We start from the raw sequence: 14,797 nt of genomic DNA on the forward strand, positions 1-14,797 counted from the left end.
ACAGTATTCATGATTACAAACATCAGTCAGATGCTCAAGGGCAGAGCTGACAAAAGGAAACGCTTCTTTAGACGCGGTTTCCTGATGCAGGGCCTTGCAACACATTGTTGAACCTGCTGTAGAAGTTAAAAAAAAAAAAAAAATCCCTAGGGAATCGGTATGTGGGCACAGGAATACATTCCTTTTGCTGAAGGCTCTTCATCTACAGACATGTACACAACAGAGAAAAATGCCTGAAATTCAGCCACACATCTGGCTTATGGATAAAAACGAGGCCTTTGCAAACTCTAGTAGGGAAAACAGAAAGCACACAGCTCTCCACAGTTTTGTTTCATTTTCTTGAGGCGGAGTTCAGTAGGTGCTGGTGTGTTTGTTACATTGGGACAGAACTACACACAGGCCCCGAGCGTGGACGGTGGTGGAGGGGGTTCATGCTGACAGCAGGGGTAGGGCCAGGGCCGGGAGACATGAGGGCCCCTGGTGCCGGAGTTGGGGGCTGAGGGAGACCTGTGGCAGCTCCCTCAGCGTCATCCTCCCCGTGGTGCCCTGAGCCTCGACCGCTGTGAGTGAGCTGGGTTGAGTTTTTAGGTTGGCTCGGATCCAGGGATTTTGGGAACAGGCTGGTGGCCCCACAGTGGTGACCTGCCTAGGCCTCAGTAAATATGTCCAACACTAATAATGTGCTTGATTGATGTCATTTCAAAGGACTTCTAAATATGTTAAGTATACTATAGCTGTGTCCCCTGTTTAATTTTAGTTTCTGGAAGAAGATTACAAAATGGTCAATGGGTTTACAGTTACTATCAGTATTAGAACTTGGGTTTCTCAAATAGGCAACATTACTTTTTTTTTTCAGTGTTCTGATAGAAAGGAAACTTTTTTTCCCCAAAAGATTGTTCTGTGTTAAAGATTTTAAAAAAAGGCTTTTTGGTTTTCCCCCAAAAAGAATTTATGAGAAACTTCATTTTTATTCTTCAGACATCTGGGAAAGTCATGAATCACAGATAAGCCTTATGGCTGGTCCTTATCTCTCCCACTGTTTATTGTATTTTAATCCTGAAATTATTATATAACAAAATCACATGAGCAAGCTTGAGTGAAAAGCACCAGACTGGCTCTTGGGAGCCCCACAAAGTGCCTTGTGACTGCACCCCTGGCAGGGACCCCGCTCATCCAGAGCCGACTGCCAGCAGCTCATTCTCCTTGTCTTCCTGCTATGTCTCAGAACTCTCTAGAACTTTATGCCCTACCAGGGAACCCACAGTCAGTTTTTCTACAAATTAAATAAAGATTATCCACTGGGATCTATGCCTCCAAAGAAATGATATAGAGTGATATTCTAACCCACGCCTGTCCCCAGCTCTGAGACGTTGACTCTGGTCCCTCCATGGGTTCCTTCCTCCAGTTCCTGCAGGGGTGACGGAGGGGCTGATGGTGCAGGGGTGCACAGGGCAGCAAGTCAGTTATGATTCTTTGATCCTTGCCTTGCACTTGGGAAAATGGGGCAGGGGGCAGAGCAACGATATCTGGCTTCCGCCAGCCCGCCCCGGCCCGTCCCTCTGGTCACCCCAACTCGCTGACTCTGCCGACGTGAGCCCCCTCCCATGCTATGTTCCCTGGCTTATGTTATTTCTGCGTCTTCCTCACCTGTCTGAGCTGCTCCAGCTCCCAGGGACTGGCCCAGCACTTCCCTCAGGGTCCCGGTTCCCAGCCTGCACTCCCTTTACGTGGCAGCTCACCGAGGCTGCTGTGCGGTTTCAGGGAGCCCCTGCCCTCCGCTTACCTGTGCACCTGGGGGGGTGGTTTTTGTTGATGTGTGGGGTGTATGCAAGCCCTCAGCTTCCATCCTGTATGCACACTTACTGAACTTACTCTCATAATTGTAGTCTCCTTGCAAATCTTTTCCGTTCTGAATTCAGATGATGCCACAGCTCCAGCGCTGGAGACTCAACCTCAAGGAGATGAAGAAGGTGAGCCCGGGACAGAACGGGCTCTGGCTGGGGGAGGACAGTGGGTGTGCACCGGGGCAGGCATGGGCCTGGGAAGTGTGGGCGAGTCACGCTGCTGGGAGTCCACTCAAAGTGGACTGGATTTGGCCGCTTGCAACTTTATGAGGGCTCCTGCTGTCTTTCCTCTGACTTTGGAGCAGGCTCGTGAGTGTGGCCATGGTGCTTTCATATAGCACAACCCAAAGGTCTTTTTTTTGAATCAAAATTTGAGTTGAAATTGTATAATTTGGATAACATAAAGTGTTTTATTTCAAAAGGGCGTAACACATACATCATGTTCCCTGTTCGTATATCATGTCTTTCCCATCATGTGTTCACCACAATGCGGTGCATGAGACGAGATGTGTGGGGTCACATGCGTGCATGTGTTTTAAAGGGTTTTTGAACTTTGTAATCATGGCAAGGATGGATTTCCTATTCTTAGCCTTTCATAAGTTGTCTTCGGTATTTGCCAATGGGTCACAGATTCTCAGTTTGAAAGGAATGAGGGTTTGAAGGCAGAGTGTAAGGAATGCACATGATAAATAAATCAGCAATTGGAAGGCAGAGTTACATGGTGCTCTGCAGAGAACGGGAATGGGAAAGGCTCACGTCTGCCACATGTGTCATTAGCTCAAGGAGTCCTCAGGTGCCACTTCACAGACAAGAACGCTGACGTCACGGGTCGAGGTCACAGGCTGAGAGCTGCAGAGGACAGCTCTGCCGCAGGTTCTCAGGCCCTCAGTGTGACTGACGCACACGGCTGACCCTCAGGGGTTTGCTCAGTGGTATTGCAGAAAAGGATGTGTTCCTGAAATGCTTTATGCAGAATTGTGTCTTCCACGTTGTAGTTTGTAGTGAATCTTCCCTGAGCAAAACCTCCTGTGTTGCATGAATACCCATCTTTTTTTTTTTTAAAGATTTTATTTATTTATTTGACAGAGAGAGGCACACCGAGAGAGGGAACACAAGCAGGGGGAAAGGGAGAGGGAGAAGCAGGCTTCCCGCGGAGCAGGGAGCCCGATGCGGGAATCGATCCCAGGACCCCGGGATCATGACCTGAGCCGAAGGCAGACGCTTAACGACTGAGCCACCCAGGCGCCCCTGCATGAATACCCATCTTTACTGCATGAGGGTCTGTTTCTGTCAGGGCTTTTCTCTGAAACCCATTTCTTTTAAGTGGAGCCAGTCTGGATCCATATAACTTTTATTTACACTTCCGGATGAAGAAAGGGGAAAAAAAAACATGCTCAACTTTTAAAAACGTGTATTATTCTTTCCTTTTGTCTCACATATGTAATCATTTTAAGGGTTTCTTTAAAAATGTACGATATGTATTTATTGAGCACACTGATTTTTTGGCTTTTAGGTTACCTACTGAGATCTTTAATTAAGAGACTGTGTTTTCATGATGCATTAAAAATAATTATCATTTTGTTTTGGTTTATTAGATATCGCATCACGTTACCCCACACTTTGGACTGAACAAGTTAAAAGTCGGCAGAACAAAACCAATAAGAATTCAGGTAAAAGGGGGCCCAATGTCACTTTGTGAGGAGTGCTTTAATAGACGTAGGAAGTGGTTTTGTTTTCTGGAAGTTAAGCATGTAGTCCTTCTTTTTCTGCGGTTTTCAATGAGTCATGCAAATAATTCTTGTGACTTGACCACCAAAATATAGTTCAGATTTTAGTGTTTTTATGAAATGTTCTGAGTTCTTTAAAAGGGTTCTTTGAAAATGTCAAGGAAATGATAGCTTCAGGTATAAAAATAGAAGTATTTGATAATAGGTGTTTGGTTTTGACCTAATTTCAGAGATGTCCAAACACTTGGCTAATTTAGTTCAAAATTCTCAAAACTATATGGATTGATTTGCTACAAAGGACTGTTTGGCAGACTTTTACGTTTTAAAGCTGTTTTGATGTTTGGAGAGGTGATGGGTTGCCTCCTGTCTGGTTCGTGACTTTTGCTGGTTTCGTGAAAGCAGACTCCTTCTGTGATCTTTGTGCTTAGTGGATTGTGTGTGTTTCCTCTGGCCTTTTCAAATGATTTTTTTGTATAAATACTTACTGAAAGAAAGTGTCCTTGCAGGTTTAAAGTATCCAGCTGCCAAGGGACCACAGACTCTGTAATAACAGGAATGTTCTGTGATGGGCCTCAGGTAAAAGCCATTAGCATTCACAAAAGCAGCCTTAGAACCACAGCTTGATTACCTGTGGTTACATGTTTTCCTTTCAAGAGTGTTTTAATGCCCATTTACAGAAAAAAAAAAATTCAAAAGGTTTCTCAAAGTTCAGGATACCAAGAATAGTTTGATTCTCTTCCCCCACTGCACCCTTAGGCGTACCCCCAGGACTCCTGATGGGAAGCCCCGAGTCTTGGCTATTCTGCAGCCACCTGGAAGCCCCAGGGCAGACTCTCTATGGTGGGAACGGTCACTGACTCACCACCCAGAAGGCAACACGAAGAATGGGCCGCAGAGGCACAATCAGAGGGTGGGCGCGGAACATGTCCGATGCGTTCTTGTGCGGCTTCTGCCCATGACGTTCCCTTTCACTGCCTCACTACCTCTGGCCCCACATCTTTTTATTTATTTATTTTTTATTGTTATGTTAATCACCATACATTACATCATTAGTTTTAGATGAAGTGTTCCATGATTCACTGTTTGTGCATAACACCCAGTGCTCCATGCAGAACGTGCCCTCTTTAATACCCATCACCGGGCTAACCCATCCTCCCACCCCCCTCTAGAACCCTCAGTTTGTTTCTTAGAGTCCATTGTCTCTCATGGTTCGTCTCCCCCTCCGATTTCCCCCACTTCATTCTTCCCCTCCTGCTATCTTCTTCTTCTTCTTTTTTTTTCTTAACATATATTGCATTATTTGTTTCAGAGGTACAGAACTGAGATTCAACAGTCTTGCACAATTCACAGTGCTCACCATAGCACATACCCTCCCCAATGTCTGTCACCCAGCTGCCCCAGCCCTCCCACCCTGCACCAATCCAGCAAACCTCAGTTTGATTCCTGAGATGAAGAATTCCTCATATCAGTGAGGTCATATGATACATGTCTTTCTCTGATTGACTTATTTCGCTCAGTATAACACCCTCCAGTTCCATCCACGTCATTGCAAATGGCAAGATCTCATTCCTTTTGATGGCTGCATAATATTCCATTGTATATAGATACCACATCTTCTTTTTCCATTCATCTGTCGATGGACATCTTGGCTCTTTCCACAGTTTTGCTATTGTGGACATTGTTGCTATAAACATCGGGGTGCATGTACCCTTTCGGATCCCTACTTTTGTATCTTTGGGGTAAATACTCAGTAGTGCAATTGCTGGATCATATGGTAGCTCTATTTTCAACTTTTTGAGGAACCTCCATACTGTTTTCCAGAGTGCTGGCCCCACATCTTAACGCTCAGCTACGTTATTACTGCCCAGGACGTGACCCGCACCCCTTCCAGCTACAGGTCCTGCAGGGCTGAGATGAGAGGGGGAAAAATCCAAAGGTTTGACTATCAGATACATGTGTACAAATGGCAGGGAAATCTAAGTCATATTTCTAGAATTTGACTTTTTTTTCTCAGAAGTGACTGGGAAAAGATTTTCCTATTGTATAAAGATATCAACATGCATCCTTCTCTTATGAATTGTAGAAATGGGCAGTTAGTTTTGTTCAGTCTTGTCACCCTAATTCCAAAAGTGATCTCATTAGGTTTGCCCTGTGGCGTGTGATTAGCGCATGGGGAATGAACAAAACGTTGTATGTTTTCCGTGGATCTTGGAAGCTTCTCATGGGAGAAGCAATGTGGCATTCCCCAAGCTTAACTTGAAGAACACATGTAAAATTATTCTGAATAATGTCCCTGGTAATGTGCGTTTTTCTATAAAAGCCATTTGAGTTGTCAGAGGACATGATTTCAGGTTTTGACAGAGTAAGTTGCTTGTGAGCTCATGGAGCAAGCACGTCTCTGGGTTTCACTCATCACGGGCTCTTTTCAGGCCAACAGCAGGCCAGGCTGCCGATACGTGGTGGGGCTGAAAATGATGTTTCAGGAAATGCCAGTTTACCTAAGTCACCCTATACTGTAATTTGATTTAGGTCAGCCTAAATGAGCAGAACACAAAAAGATGACATTCAATTGACTTATGGACATGAGGCATGAAATTACTGGATTCTGTCAGTTGTCTAGATATAAGTTCTTTCTGAGGGTCCAAAAAAAGACGAAATTGGTATTTTACAATATTAAAATAGTATTTCATTAATTAAGTCTAACAGTGAAACAGCAAACAGCCATAAGGTTTGCATAACAACCACTGTTGTTCTTGAGGTTTCAAATGTAAAACGAGCTTCATTTGTGTTTAATTTTAATTTTTTATTTCTTTAATTTTTAATTTTTTTATTTTGAAAGAGAGGGAGAGAGAATCTCAAGCAGGCTCCATGCGGGTTCCATCCCAGGTTCCTGAGACCATGACCTGAGCCAAAATCAAAAGTCAGAGGCTTAACCGACTGAGCCACGCAGGCGTCCCTAATTTTTATTTTTAAAAGATACTTTTACTAATGATCTTCTATGATAGAAGTAGGCACATTTATTTAATAAAGCACAAATAATTTGTGTTTTATTATTCTGTATTCTTTTTAAAAATTAGCTGTTTGTCCTTACTTATTCATGCTCTTTCACGGAAGAGGCCAGACTGGGAATGTATTTCTCTTGCTCTGATGTTTCTTTATCAATTAAAAGTCCCTCTATTTTTTTCCCCGTGAGTTTGTGCTAAAATAATAGAATATTACTTCTGCTACTAAATACATAGAATATGATTGTATAATGAGTGTGTATTGTGTGCCTGTAGTTAGTACACCTTGGAGCGTTCGGTGAAGGAGTTCGCTAGGAGGGACCTTTCCTGCAGAGGAAAATGTAGTACTCTTGTCTTTGAACATGTACACATAGTTGGTACTCAAGGAGTGTTTATCTATTAAATTAGTAAAGAGTTTTACCATCAGAGGTTCCATTGGCTCTCTGATGGTATCATTACATTTTTTCCTAAAACAAACTAAATGAAGCAAACAACAACAACAACAACAAAACCAGATAAATAACTAGAAAAGAGAATTAATTTAAGTTCAGTTTGACCACTGTACTTTTATTAATCAAAATTCAATATAAATATAAATGAAATGGTCTCTTGGTGATTCATTTAGCAAGAAGAGCATTGCTCCCATTATGTGAATCATTATACATCGATGAGTAAAACGTAAAATTGTGTTTTAGTTAAGAATGTACTGAGCACCTGGGTGGCTCAGTCAGTTAGGCGTCTGCCTTCGGCTCAGGTCATGATCCCAGGGTCCCACATCGGGCTCCCTGCTCAGTGGGGAGTCTGCTTCTCCGTCTCCCACTACTGCTCCCCCTGCTTGTGTTCTCTCGTGCTCTCTCTCAAATAAATAAATAAAATCTTTTTAAAAAAAGGAATGGAGAAACTCTGCGGGTCAGTGTGATGCGCTGGAGGTTTGGGGGCGTCGGCAGACGTCCGCTCACCGCTTCCCGCCGGTCCTTCCCTCCTTCGAGCAGGGGAGCTGTGTGCGAGTCCCTCGTGTGCACTCCTGCCCCGTCCGCTTGGCCCTCGGAACAGGCCAGGGGGGCTGGGGCTCAAAGGGGAGTGGGCCTGCACTGGGCACGAGGGTGGATGGACCTCTGGGGAGCGCAGAGCACCCTCTCCCCGGGAGGGGCTGCTCAGGGGCGACAGGTGGTTTTTAATTTGAGAACCTGGAGGGTTGTATCCACTGACCCTGGCGAGGCTCCAGCTCCCCTCAAGCTTCCCACCTCCAGCAGGGCCTGGCTGCCTGGCTGCACAAGAGTTCCCGGGTGAAGCAGAGACGGGTGACGGGGGCTACGGGGACTGAGAGACGCAGGAGGCCCAGGGCCGCATCTGTTTCCGGGGGCCGTCACGCGGAGCGTCCAGGAGCTGAGATGAGGGGAGGACCACCGGCGGACAGCATCCAGCTGGCTCCAGCCATTGGCCTCTGGAAGGAGGACAGGGTCTGGGGAGGCTGGAGGCCCCGGCCTGGGGTGCGGCTCGCACTGCCCTTGCCTGGAGGAGCAGGAAGTCAGCTCCCGGCTGCAGTCTGTGGCTTCGGCTCCGTGAGAGCAGAGTGAGGAGCAGGACCTGGACCCGCGGCGGGAAGGCCCCCGGCAGGCTCGTTCTGCTGGCGGGCGAGCTCTGCGCGACTGGGGCCTGCACCTTCCTGTCACCGTGGGCCCGGCCCCCGCGGGTTGCCCCGAGGGTGTTCTGTCTGGTGGGAGACTTTACGCCTACTTCTCCTCTGAGTTCTGTCGTTTCGGGGCCCGCCGGTGGATTCTGCAGTCGTCCACCTGGGCCTGGGCGCTGTCGCCTCTGCCCTGAGTCAGCCTCGTGGCGCAACAGGTACGCGCTCCCTTGGGCAGCGGCTCCACTGGGCTCCATTTCCACACAGTCCGCGGGGAGCAAAGCAAAAGCAGAGCCCAGGGGGGAACAGAGACGGACTTGGTGGCCTGAGTTGTCTGCACAGTGATGCGGCTCAGGGCCCGCCCGGCGCCCCCGCCCTCCTGCCTCAGCTCCTGCCCTCGGCCTGGCCTGAGAAGCCTCTGTCCTTCAGGCCTCCGGTGTTCCCTGCCTTGGTGACGGTCCCGCCTCCAAGGACCTGTGATCACCGGCCAGGGAGACAAGAGACCAAGTGGCTAGTGGTTCTGCAAGTTGGAGAGGAAACAATTATATGCTGGGAGCTGTTAAGCCCATCAGGAAACCCAGCCTGAGCTCTGTGCCCACCAGGCTGGTCCAGTCCAGGGTTCCTGAGCTGGGGGCTGCCAGGACGCGTGGGCCCTAGAGCTCACACTCCCCTGTCACGGGCAACTGCCCCATCCCCCTCTCCGGCACAGGAGGAGGTCCCTGGGGGTCCGTCATACCAGCATCTCAGGACAGAATTCCTGCGACCGAGGCCCCACGAGCAGCCTCCACGCAGTCCCGGGCCTGCCCCTGTGACCGGAGCCTGAATGTGGAGAGACCAACCGCACGCCCAAATCTCCCAGTCCCCAGGGCCCAGCAGCTTCTGACTGACGTGGAGCCCAGCTGCCTGGCCACACCCTAGATATTTCTGAGATGGTATTTTGTAGATGAACATTTAAATCGGCGGGCTCCGAGTGAAGCAGGTTGCCCTCAAAATTCAGTGGGCTTCTCCCAGCAAGACGGGGGGCCTCAGATGTCAAGTGCAGGCATGGCATGGGGGGCGGAGGGTGAACTCCGCATCGCCAGGCAAGTGACGCGGTTGCCCTCTCAGGGAAGACCGAGGGAACCCTGCCGCTATTTGCTTGGGGCCCCCACGTTCCAGTTAAGTCCCTCCCCGAATGTGGGCACTGACTTGTGCCCGGGGGCAAGCGGGACTCAGGCCCACAGTGTGTCACGTCCGGGTCAGTTGGAGGGTGTGGGCCCAGCATCAGGGGTGTGCCCGCTGCCCTGCTCTGGGGGAAGGTGAGGGGTCGTGACCTTTCTCTGTGTTGGGGCAACAGGCTGACCTTTCTGGCTGCTACCTTTAATGACCTGGGGCTGCTGGTGGATTGAGCTGCACCCGCCGTGGGACGTGCCCCCGTGGGAGACAGTGTTGCTGCCCACGGCCGTGAGCACAGAGGCAGCCTGGCCCCTGGAGCTGTGAGCACCCGTGTGGGTCCCGGATGGCTGAGCTCTCCTCTCGGGGCCCAGGTCACAGCGCTCTGCTTAGCCCTAGTGGGGCGCTGACCCAGGGCGCCGTCCAACCCTGGGGGCCGTGGGCCTCGGGACACCGGCAGCCTCTTCGAGCAGCTTCGAGGGAGGGTCCATGGGGCAGACTCCGTGGCACTTGGTGGTCTGTCACTGTTTCGCATCCGAAGTTGGCGGTGCAGCGTGTCTTTTCTCTCTCGGCCTGTGGCTCTTCCAAAAGCCGGGTGCCGAGATGGCCCTTTGGAGACCCCAGGGGAGAGCGCAGCCTGGGGCCGGGTGGGCAGCCTTGAGAAGCCTCTGGTTTCACTGGTCTTTTCAAGTAGTGCCTGTGGGCGGGAGGAAACGTGGGGCCCGCTTCGTCCTCTCTGACGTCCTCCTCCCACTCGGGAGAAAAATGTTTCCTCCCTCCTGAACTCTTAAGAACGGCTCTGTTTTACATCCAGGGGATGTCCGTGATGCCCACGATGTTCCACAGTTTTATGGGACCCCCTCAGTGGAAACATTCTTCTGCTTTCTTCAGAGTTGATAATTTTTGTTTTATTGCACATATTAAAATTAGTGCCAGAAGATAATTATCTTTTGATTCTGCTTTAAATCATGGTAAATTGCATTCCCTTGGGAAGAAGTAATACCCATTATGTTTTCTTTATCGTTCCTAAGTTTTAAAGTATTCGTTCTCCCATTTTCCTTTTTATTCTGTTTTTCAAACACAGGATTGCAATAACATCAAGATACCAACTAGATTCTTAAGTGATAAAATCTCGGTTATTTGCAGAGATTTAAGTATTAAAATAAATCCAGTAACTTCTTTTAAATGTGGACTGTAAAAGTATATTATTTTTAAAAATATTAATTAATCTACCCAAAAGTGTGCATAACTGAATTTATTCAATTTTTCCAATTGTAAAGGGGAGTTTTAATTTGAAGCATGTGTAATTCTTAGATTTCAGTATCCAAACTGTGGTTAAATAACCGGGATGCAACATTTCAATGTGAGTGCAGGAAATAGTAATGAGAACAAGCACATCACACCCAAGCTGCTTGAAAACACATGCCGGCCGTGTGTTTATCCAAGCTTCATGCTCTCACCATGTAAAGATGTGCATCTACTTCTCCATTGAATTGATGAGGTCTGGTATTAAATAGAACCATAGCTACAATTTAGAGAAAGCTATGCATCTGGCAAAGTGTCCTGTGTTTTAGTGGATAATGTAATCTAATTTGTGTCTCCAAAATCCCTAAGTAGCAGATGCTTGGATTTAGCCCAGATTTGGGGTTCCAGATTTCCTACCGCTGCATTGCAGATCAGACAGGTGTGTTTGGTTTCAAAGCCGGTGGGCTTGCCATGAAATTACTTTGGTCCCATTCTCTGGAAGTTGTCCCTGTGCTTGAGAGCAGACTGGGCGGCCTGGCCGTGGTGCACCTGCTGTGAGCTCTTCACCGGGTGCAGGCCTGGACTCTGGGGGCGGGGGGCGGCCAGTGAAGTGACGTGATGGGAAGTAGCACTGGGCAGAAGCAGGTGTCAGGCCGGTGGACGGGCCATAGGTGTGAGGACAAGGAAGGTGTCAGCGTCTTCACTCTGGAAACTGAAAGCAGAGCTGCCCCTTCCTTGCCATTTACGGGGTAGGGGATGCACTGGGTGAGTGGAGGCGCCTGCAGAGAGGCAGGTACACTGCGTGCCGTGAAGGGCTCTGGGGCGCCATGCACACACATGGTGTGCGTGGGAACACTGCAAACAGAGCAGGTGACTGTCCCTTCTCTGGGTGGCTGCGAGTTAGCTGTGGCCTTTCTTCCAGCAGAATCTCAGCTGCTGCGAGAGCCTCCCTTGGCCTCTGTGATGACCTGAGGGCACAGAAGGTCACTGGGGCTGGTTTGGGGTTCCCTCTGCGTGACCCTCATCAGCTCATCTCTCTCTGTGTGTCAGCATCTCATCTTCAAAGCGGAGCGTGGAGACCGACCAGGCAGGAGTCGGACCACGGGTGTGAAAGCCCTGCCGGCCAGTGGGGTCATGCGTGTCAGCAGTCCCAGGGTGGACTAGTTCCCAGTGGCTCACATCTCAGGCCAGCCTCTGACTTTGCAAATAACAAGAGGATGCTCCTTGGGAATCCTGTGCGTGTGTGTTCATTGTAAAGTTACTAGAGACCCATGCTGAGAAATCAGGAGCGAGAAATTGTAAGGACAGGACAAATAACAGATGCCCCGAGAGAGGGTTTGCTGGTTGCAGTGAAATTCATGGGTTGTCTTGAACCCTGATGTGGTTTGAAGGATGAGCTTGAATGAAATGTCTCTCCTTGTTTTTCATGCTTAGGAATAGAAATTTGACAGAACAGATAACCATGATCTGTCTCTATGGTCTTCCCATCAGTGGATTAAAGACTAAATCAGAATCAGTTCAGCTCATGAGCAAGAGAGGGTCTTCTTGGAAATGACTCACAGTTAAACGAGATTAGATTTCCTGCCTTCGCCCACAGGGAGAGCAGAGGGGGCCTTCTGTCCATGGCTGTCCTCATCCGAGCGTGTCCGCATGTGGCCTCTCCCTCCCTAGCTGTGTGCAATTATTTGTCTTGGGTGAGTAGTATAGAGCTTTGCTAGCCCTACACTATTTCTACCAGCAAATCTTTCTTCCAAATGGGACAGAGTTGAAGTTTTCGGTGGAGTCTCTGGGTTGTGCAGCTATCACCATCTAATTTTAGAACATTTCATCATACCAACTAAACCCCAAGCCCCATATCCACTAGCAGTCCCTCCCCTTGGCCACCCCAAGCCCCGGGTAACACTAATCTACTTCTGTCCCTGTAGATGTGCTCACCCTGTGCATTCACGCAGGTGGAGTCAGGCCGGGTGTGGGCTCTCGAGCCTGGCTTCCTTCCCTCAGCGTGCCGGTCATGAGGCTCACCCGAGCTCTCGCAAGTGTCTCCATGCCATCCCTGGTCATGCCTGAATAATGTTCCATGGAGTGGTGACCCACATCTTATGCTTCCCTTCATCAGCTGATGGACATTGGGTTGCTTCCGCTTTTTGGCAAATGAACAAGGGTGCTCTGATCTTCTGTGTGTGCATTGTTGGGTGAACGTAGTTTTCCCTCCTTCGAGTGCCTAGCTGAGAGTAGAATTGCTAGGCTGTACGGTGACTCTGGACTGAATGTCTGTGGGAACTGCCAGAGTCAGTGTACTGATTTGGATCCTCAGGAACGCAGGAGGGTTGCAGTTTCTCCTCATCCTCTCCAGCACTTGTTACTTTCCATTTTTTAGGACAATTACAGCCGTTTGGTGATGTGTGCTGTCTCGTACTATTACAGTTTTGACTCACCTTTCCATAGTAACTAAAGACGGACCCTTTCATGTGCTTATTGGCGACTTGTGTATCTTCCTTGGAGAAACGTGTATTCAAATCCTGTGAGCATTTTAAATATTTGGTTATTGGCCATTTTATCACTGAGTTGTTAGACTTCTTTATGTTTTCTTGATTCAAGTTTCTTATCAGATACCTCATTTGCAAATATTTTATCCTGTTCTGTGACTTCTTTCTCGATGGGCTCCTTTGAATCACGAGGGCTTTTATTTCTGATGAAGTCCCTTTCATCTGTTTTTCTTCTGTTGGTCGTGCTTTGGTCCTGCCCTCAGGAAACCGTAGGAGTTGAGCCCCGTCCGGGGAAGAGAGCAAGCTGCAGCTACCCCTGGGGCTCCCGGGAGACGCCCCACACCCTGATGTGGCCGCAGGAGCAGCAGGCCTCACATGTGCGCCCACATGCCTGCGCATCTTCCTCTTACCTGAGATTAACCCGAACCTTGAGGTTAATCCCGCTGGATAATTTCCTCCCTTTGCTGTGAACAACTTCTTCTCTTCCCTTTCTTCTTCCTCCCCCCCCCCCTCCTCCTTCTTCTTTAAAGTAAGTGAATCTGGTTAGAAGTTACACCAACAGGAACTCTGAATAAGGGAAGAGTAAGAGGAAATGCTATAAAAGAAAAAAAAAAAAAAAACCATTAAGTTTTGCATGGTACAGACTTACCCTAATTCACATTTAACCTGCTATTGCACATGTGATCTGTCCACCTGCCCTCAGTAAATACACTTCCCTGGGCTCGGCCTTCGTGTAGCTCACCTTAGTGGAGAAAGTTTCCTTGGGCTTTGTTCAACAATCAGATGTTAACACAGTCTGTTTGTCTGCGAGGCCTGTCATAACGAAACCCCACAGAGTTTCTCTCTGTCTCGGAGGCTGGGAGTCAGGTGCAGCAGAGTGGGCTCCCCACGAGGCTCTCCTCCTGGGCGTGCAGACGGCCACCTTCCCTCTGGTGCTCGTGTGGCTTTTCCTCTGCGGGTGCACGCTCATGGGCTCCCTTCCTCTTCTTGTGAGGTCCCCAGCCAGATCACGGCAGGGCCCCACCCCCATGGCCTCCTTTAACCTCAATCAAAACCTCCTTAGAAGGTGATTATATTAGAAACCCTATCTCTAAATATAGTCACATTGGGGAGCGGTTGGGGCTTTAACATATGAATTTGGGGGGGACACAGCTCAGTCCAAAACATATAGGATTATTTTAGTGTGACTTGCATTTGGATGTTTTGCACCAAAAGCAAAACCTATTGGTAAAAAGGCTCAGCATGGAGGTAAAATTCACCCCTGGATTGTCTCCCGTTGATGTACATCTTCAACCACACCTCTTCATCCTTCTCTCTGTGGTCACCCTAGATGCTTAGTATCTTTCTGTGAAGAAGTTCCTTTACAACAGGAATGACTTTGTGGTCTGTAAAGAAGAATGATTCTAACAATCGTGCACCTGGGTACGAGCGTCCTCTTTGAGCCACAGTGACATGGATGAAGACAAAGTTGACAATTTCCCCCAAATTTAGCTTTTGCTTTCATCCCCACAAATATTTTGTATAAAATAACTATTTTCAATTGGTGACCCCCCCCCCCCCCCCGATTTTTGTGAAAACCAACCAAGTACAGTTCACGTCAACTAAGAAAAAGTTCACGTACTTTATGAAGCTACCGAAATGTGTCGGCCACTTAAGCCAGTGGCGACTTTCTCCAAATGCTCCCGTATCCCCACACTGGCCCTTGATGTGTGAG

At 48.5% G+C, this 14,797-nt stretch overlaps 1 protein-coding gene across 4 annotated transcripts in view; it reads left to right on the forward strand.

Annotated features, from left to right (window-relative positions):
• Positions 1 to 14,797, forward strand: part of SMOC2 (SPARC related modular calcium binding 2) — a 158,858-nt gene that overhangs the window by 79,038 nt on the left and 65,023 nt on the right. For 2 of the 4 annotated variants that reach the window (XM_045865902.3, XM_064598372.1), the window contains exons 6-7: positions 1,887 to 1,970; positions 3,440 to 3,514. In XM_045865902.3, coding sequence (XP_045721858.1) covers positions 1,887 to 1,970; positions 3,440 to 3,514 — 159 coding nt within the window. The remainder of the gene's footprint in view (positions 1 to 1,886; positions 1,971 to 3,439; positions 3,515 to 14,797) is intronic. The other 2 variants (XM_045865903.3, XM_045865904.3) reach the window with 1 other exon arrangement.

The sequence above is a fragment of the Mirounga angustirostris genome, unplaced genomic scaffold (assembly GCF_029215605.1).
Source record: "Mirounga angustirostris isolate CCGP_5_RB_7025 unplaced genomic scaffold, mMirAng1.0.hap1 SCAF_8, whole genome shotgun sequence".
Lineage (NCBI taxonomy): Eukaryota > Metazoa > Chordata > Mammalia > Carnivora > Phocidae > Mirounga > Mirounga angustirostris.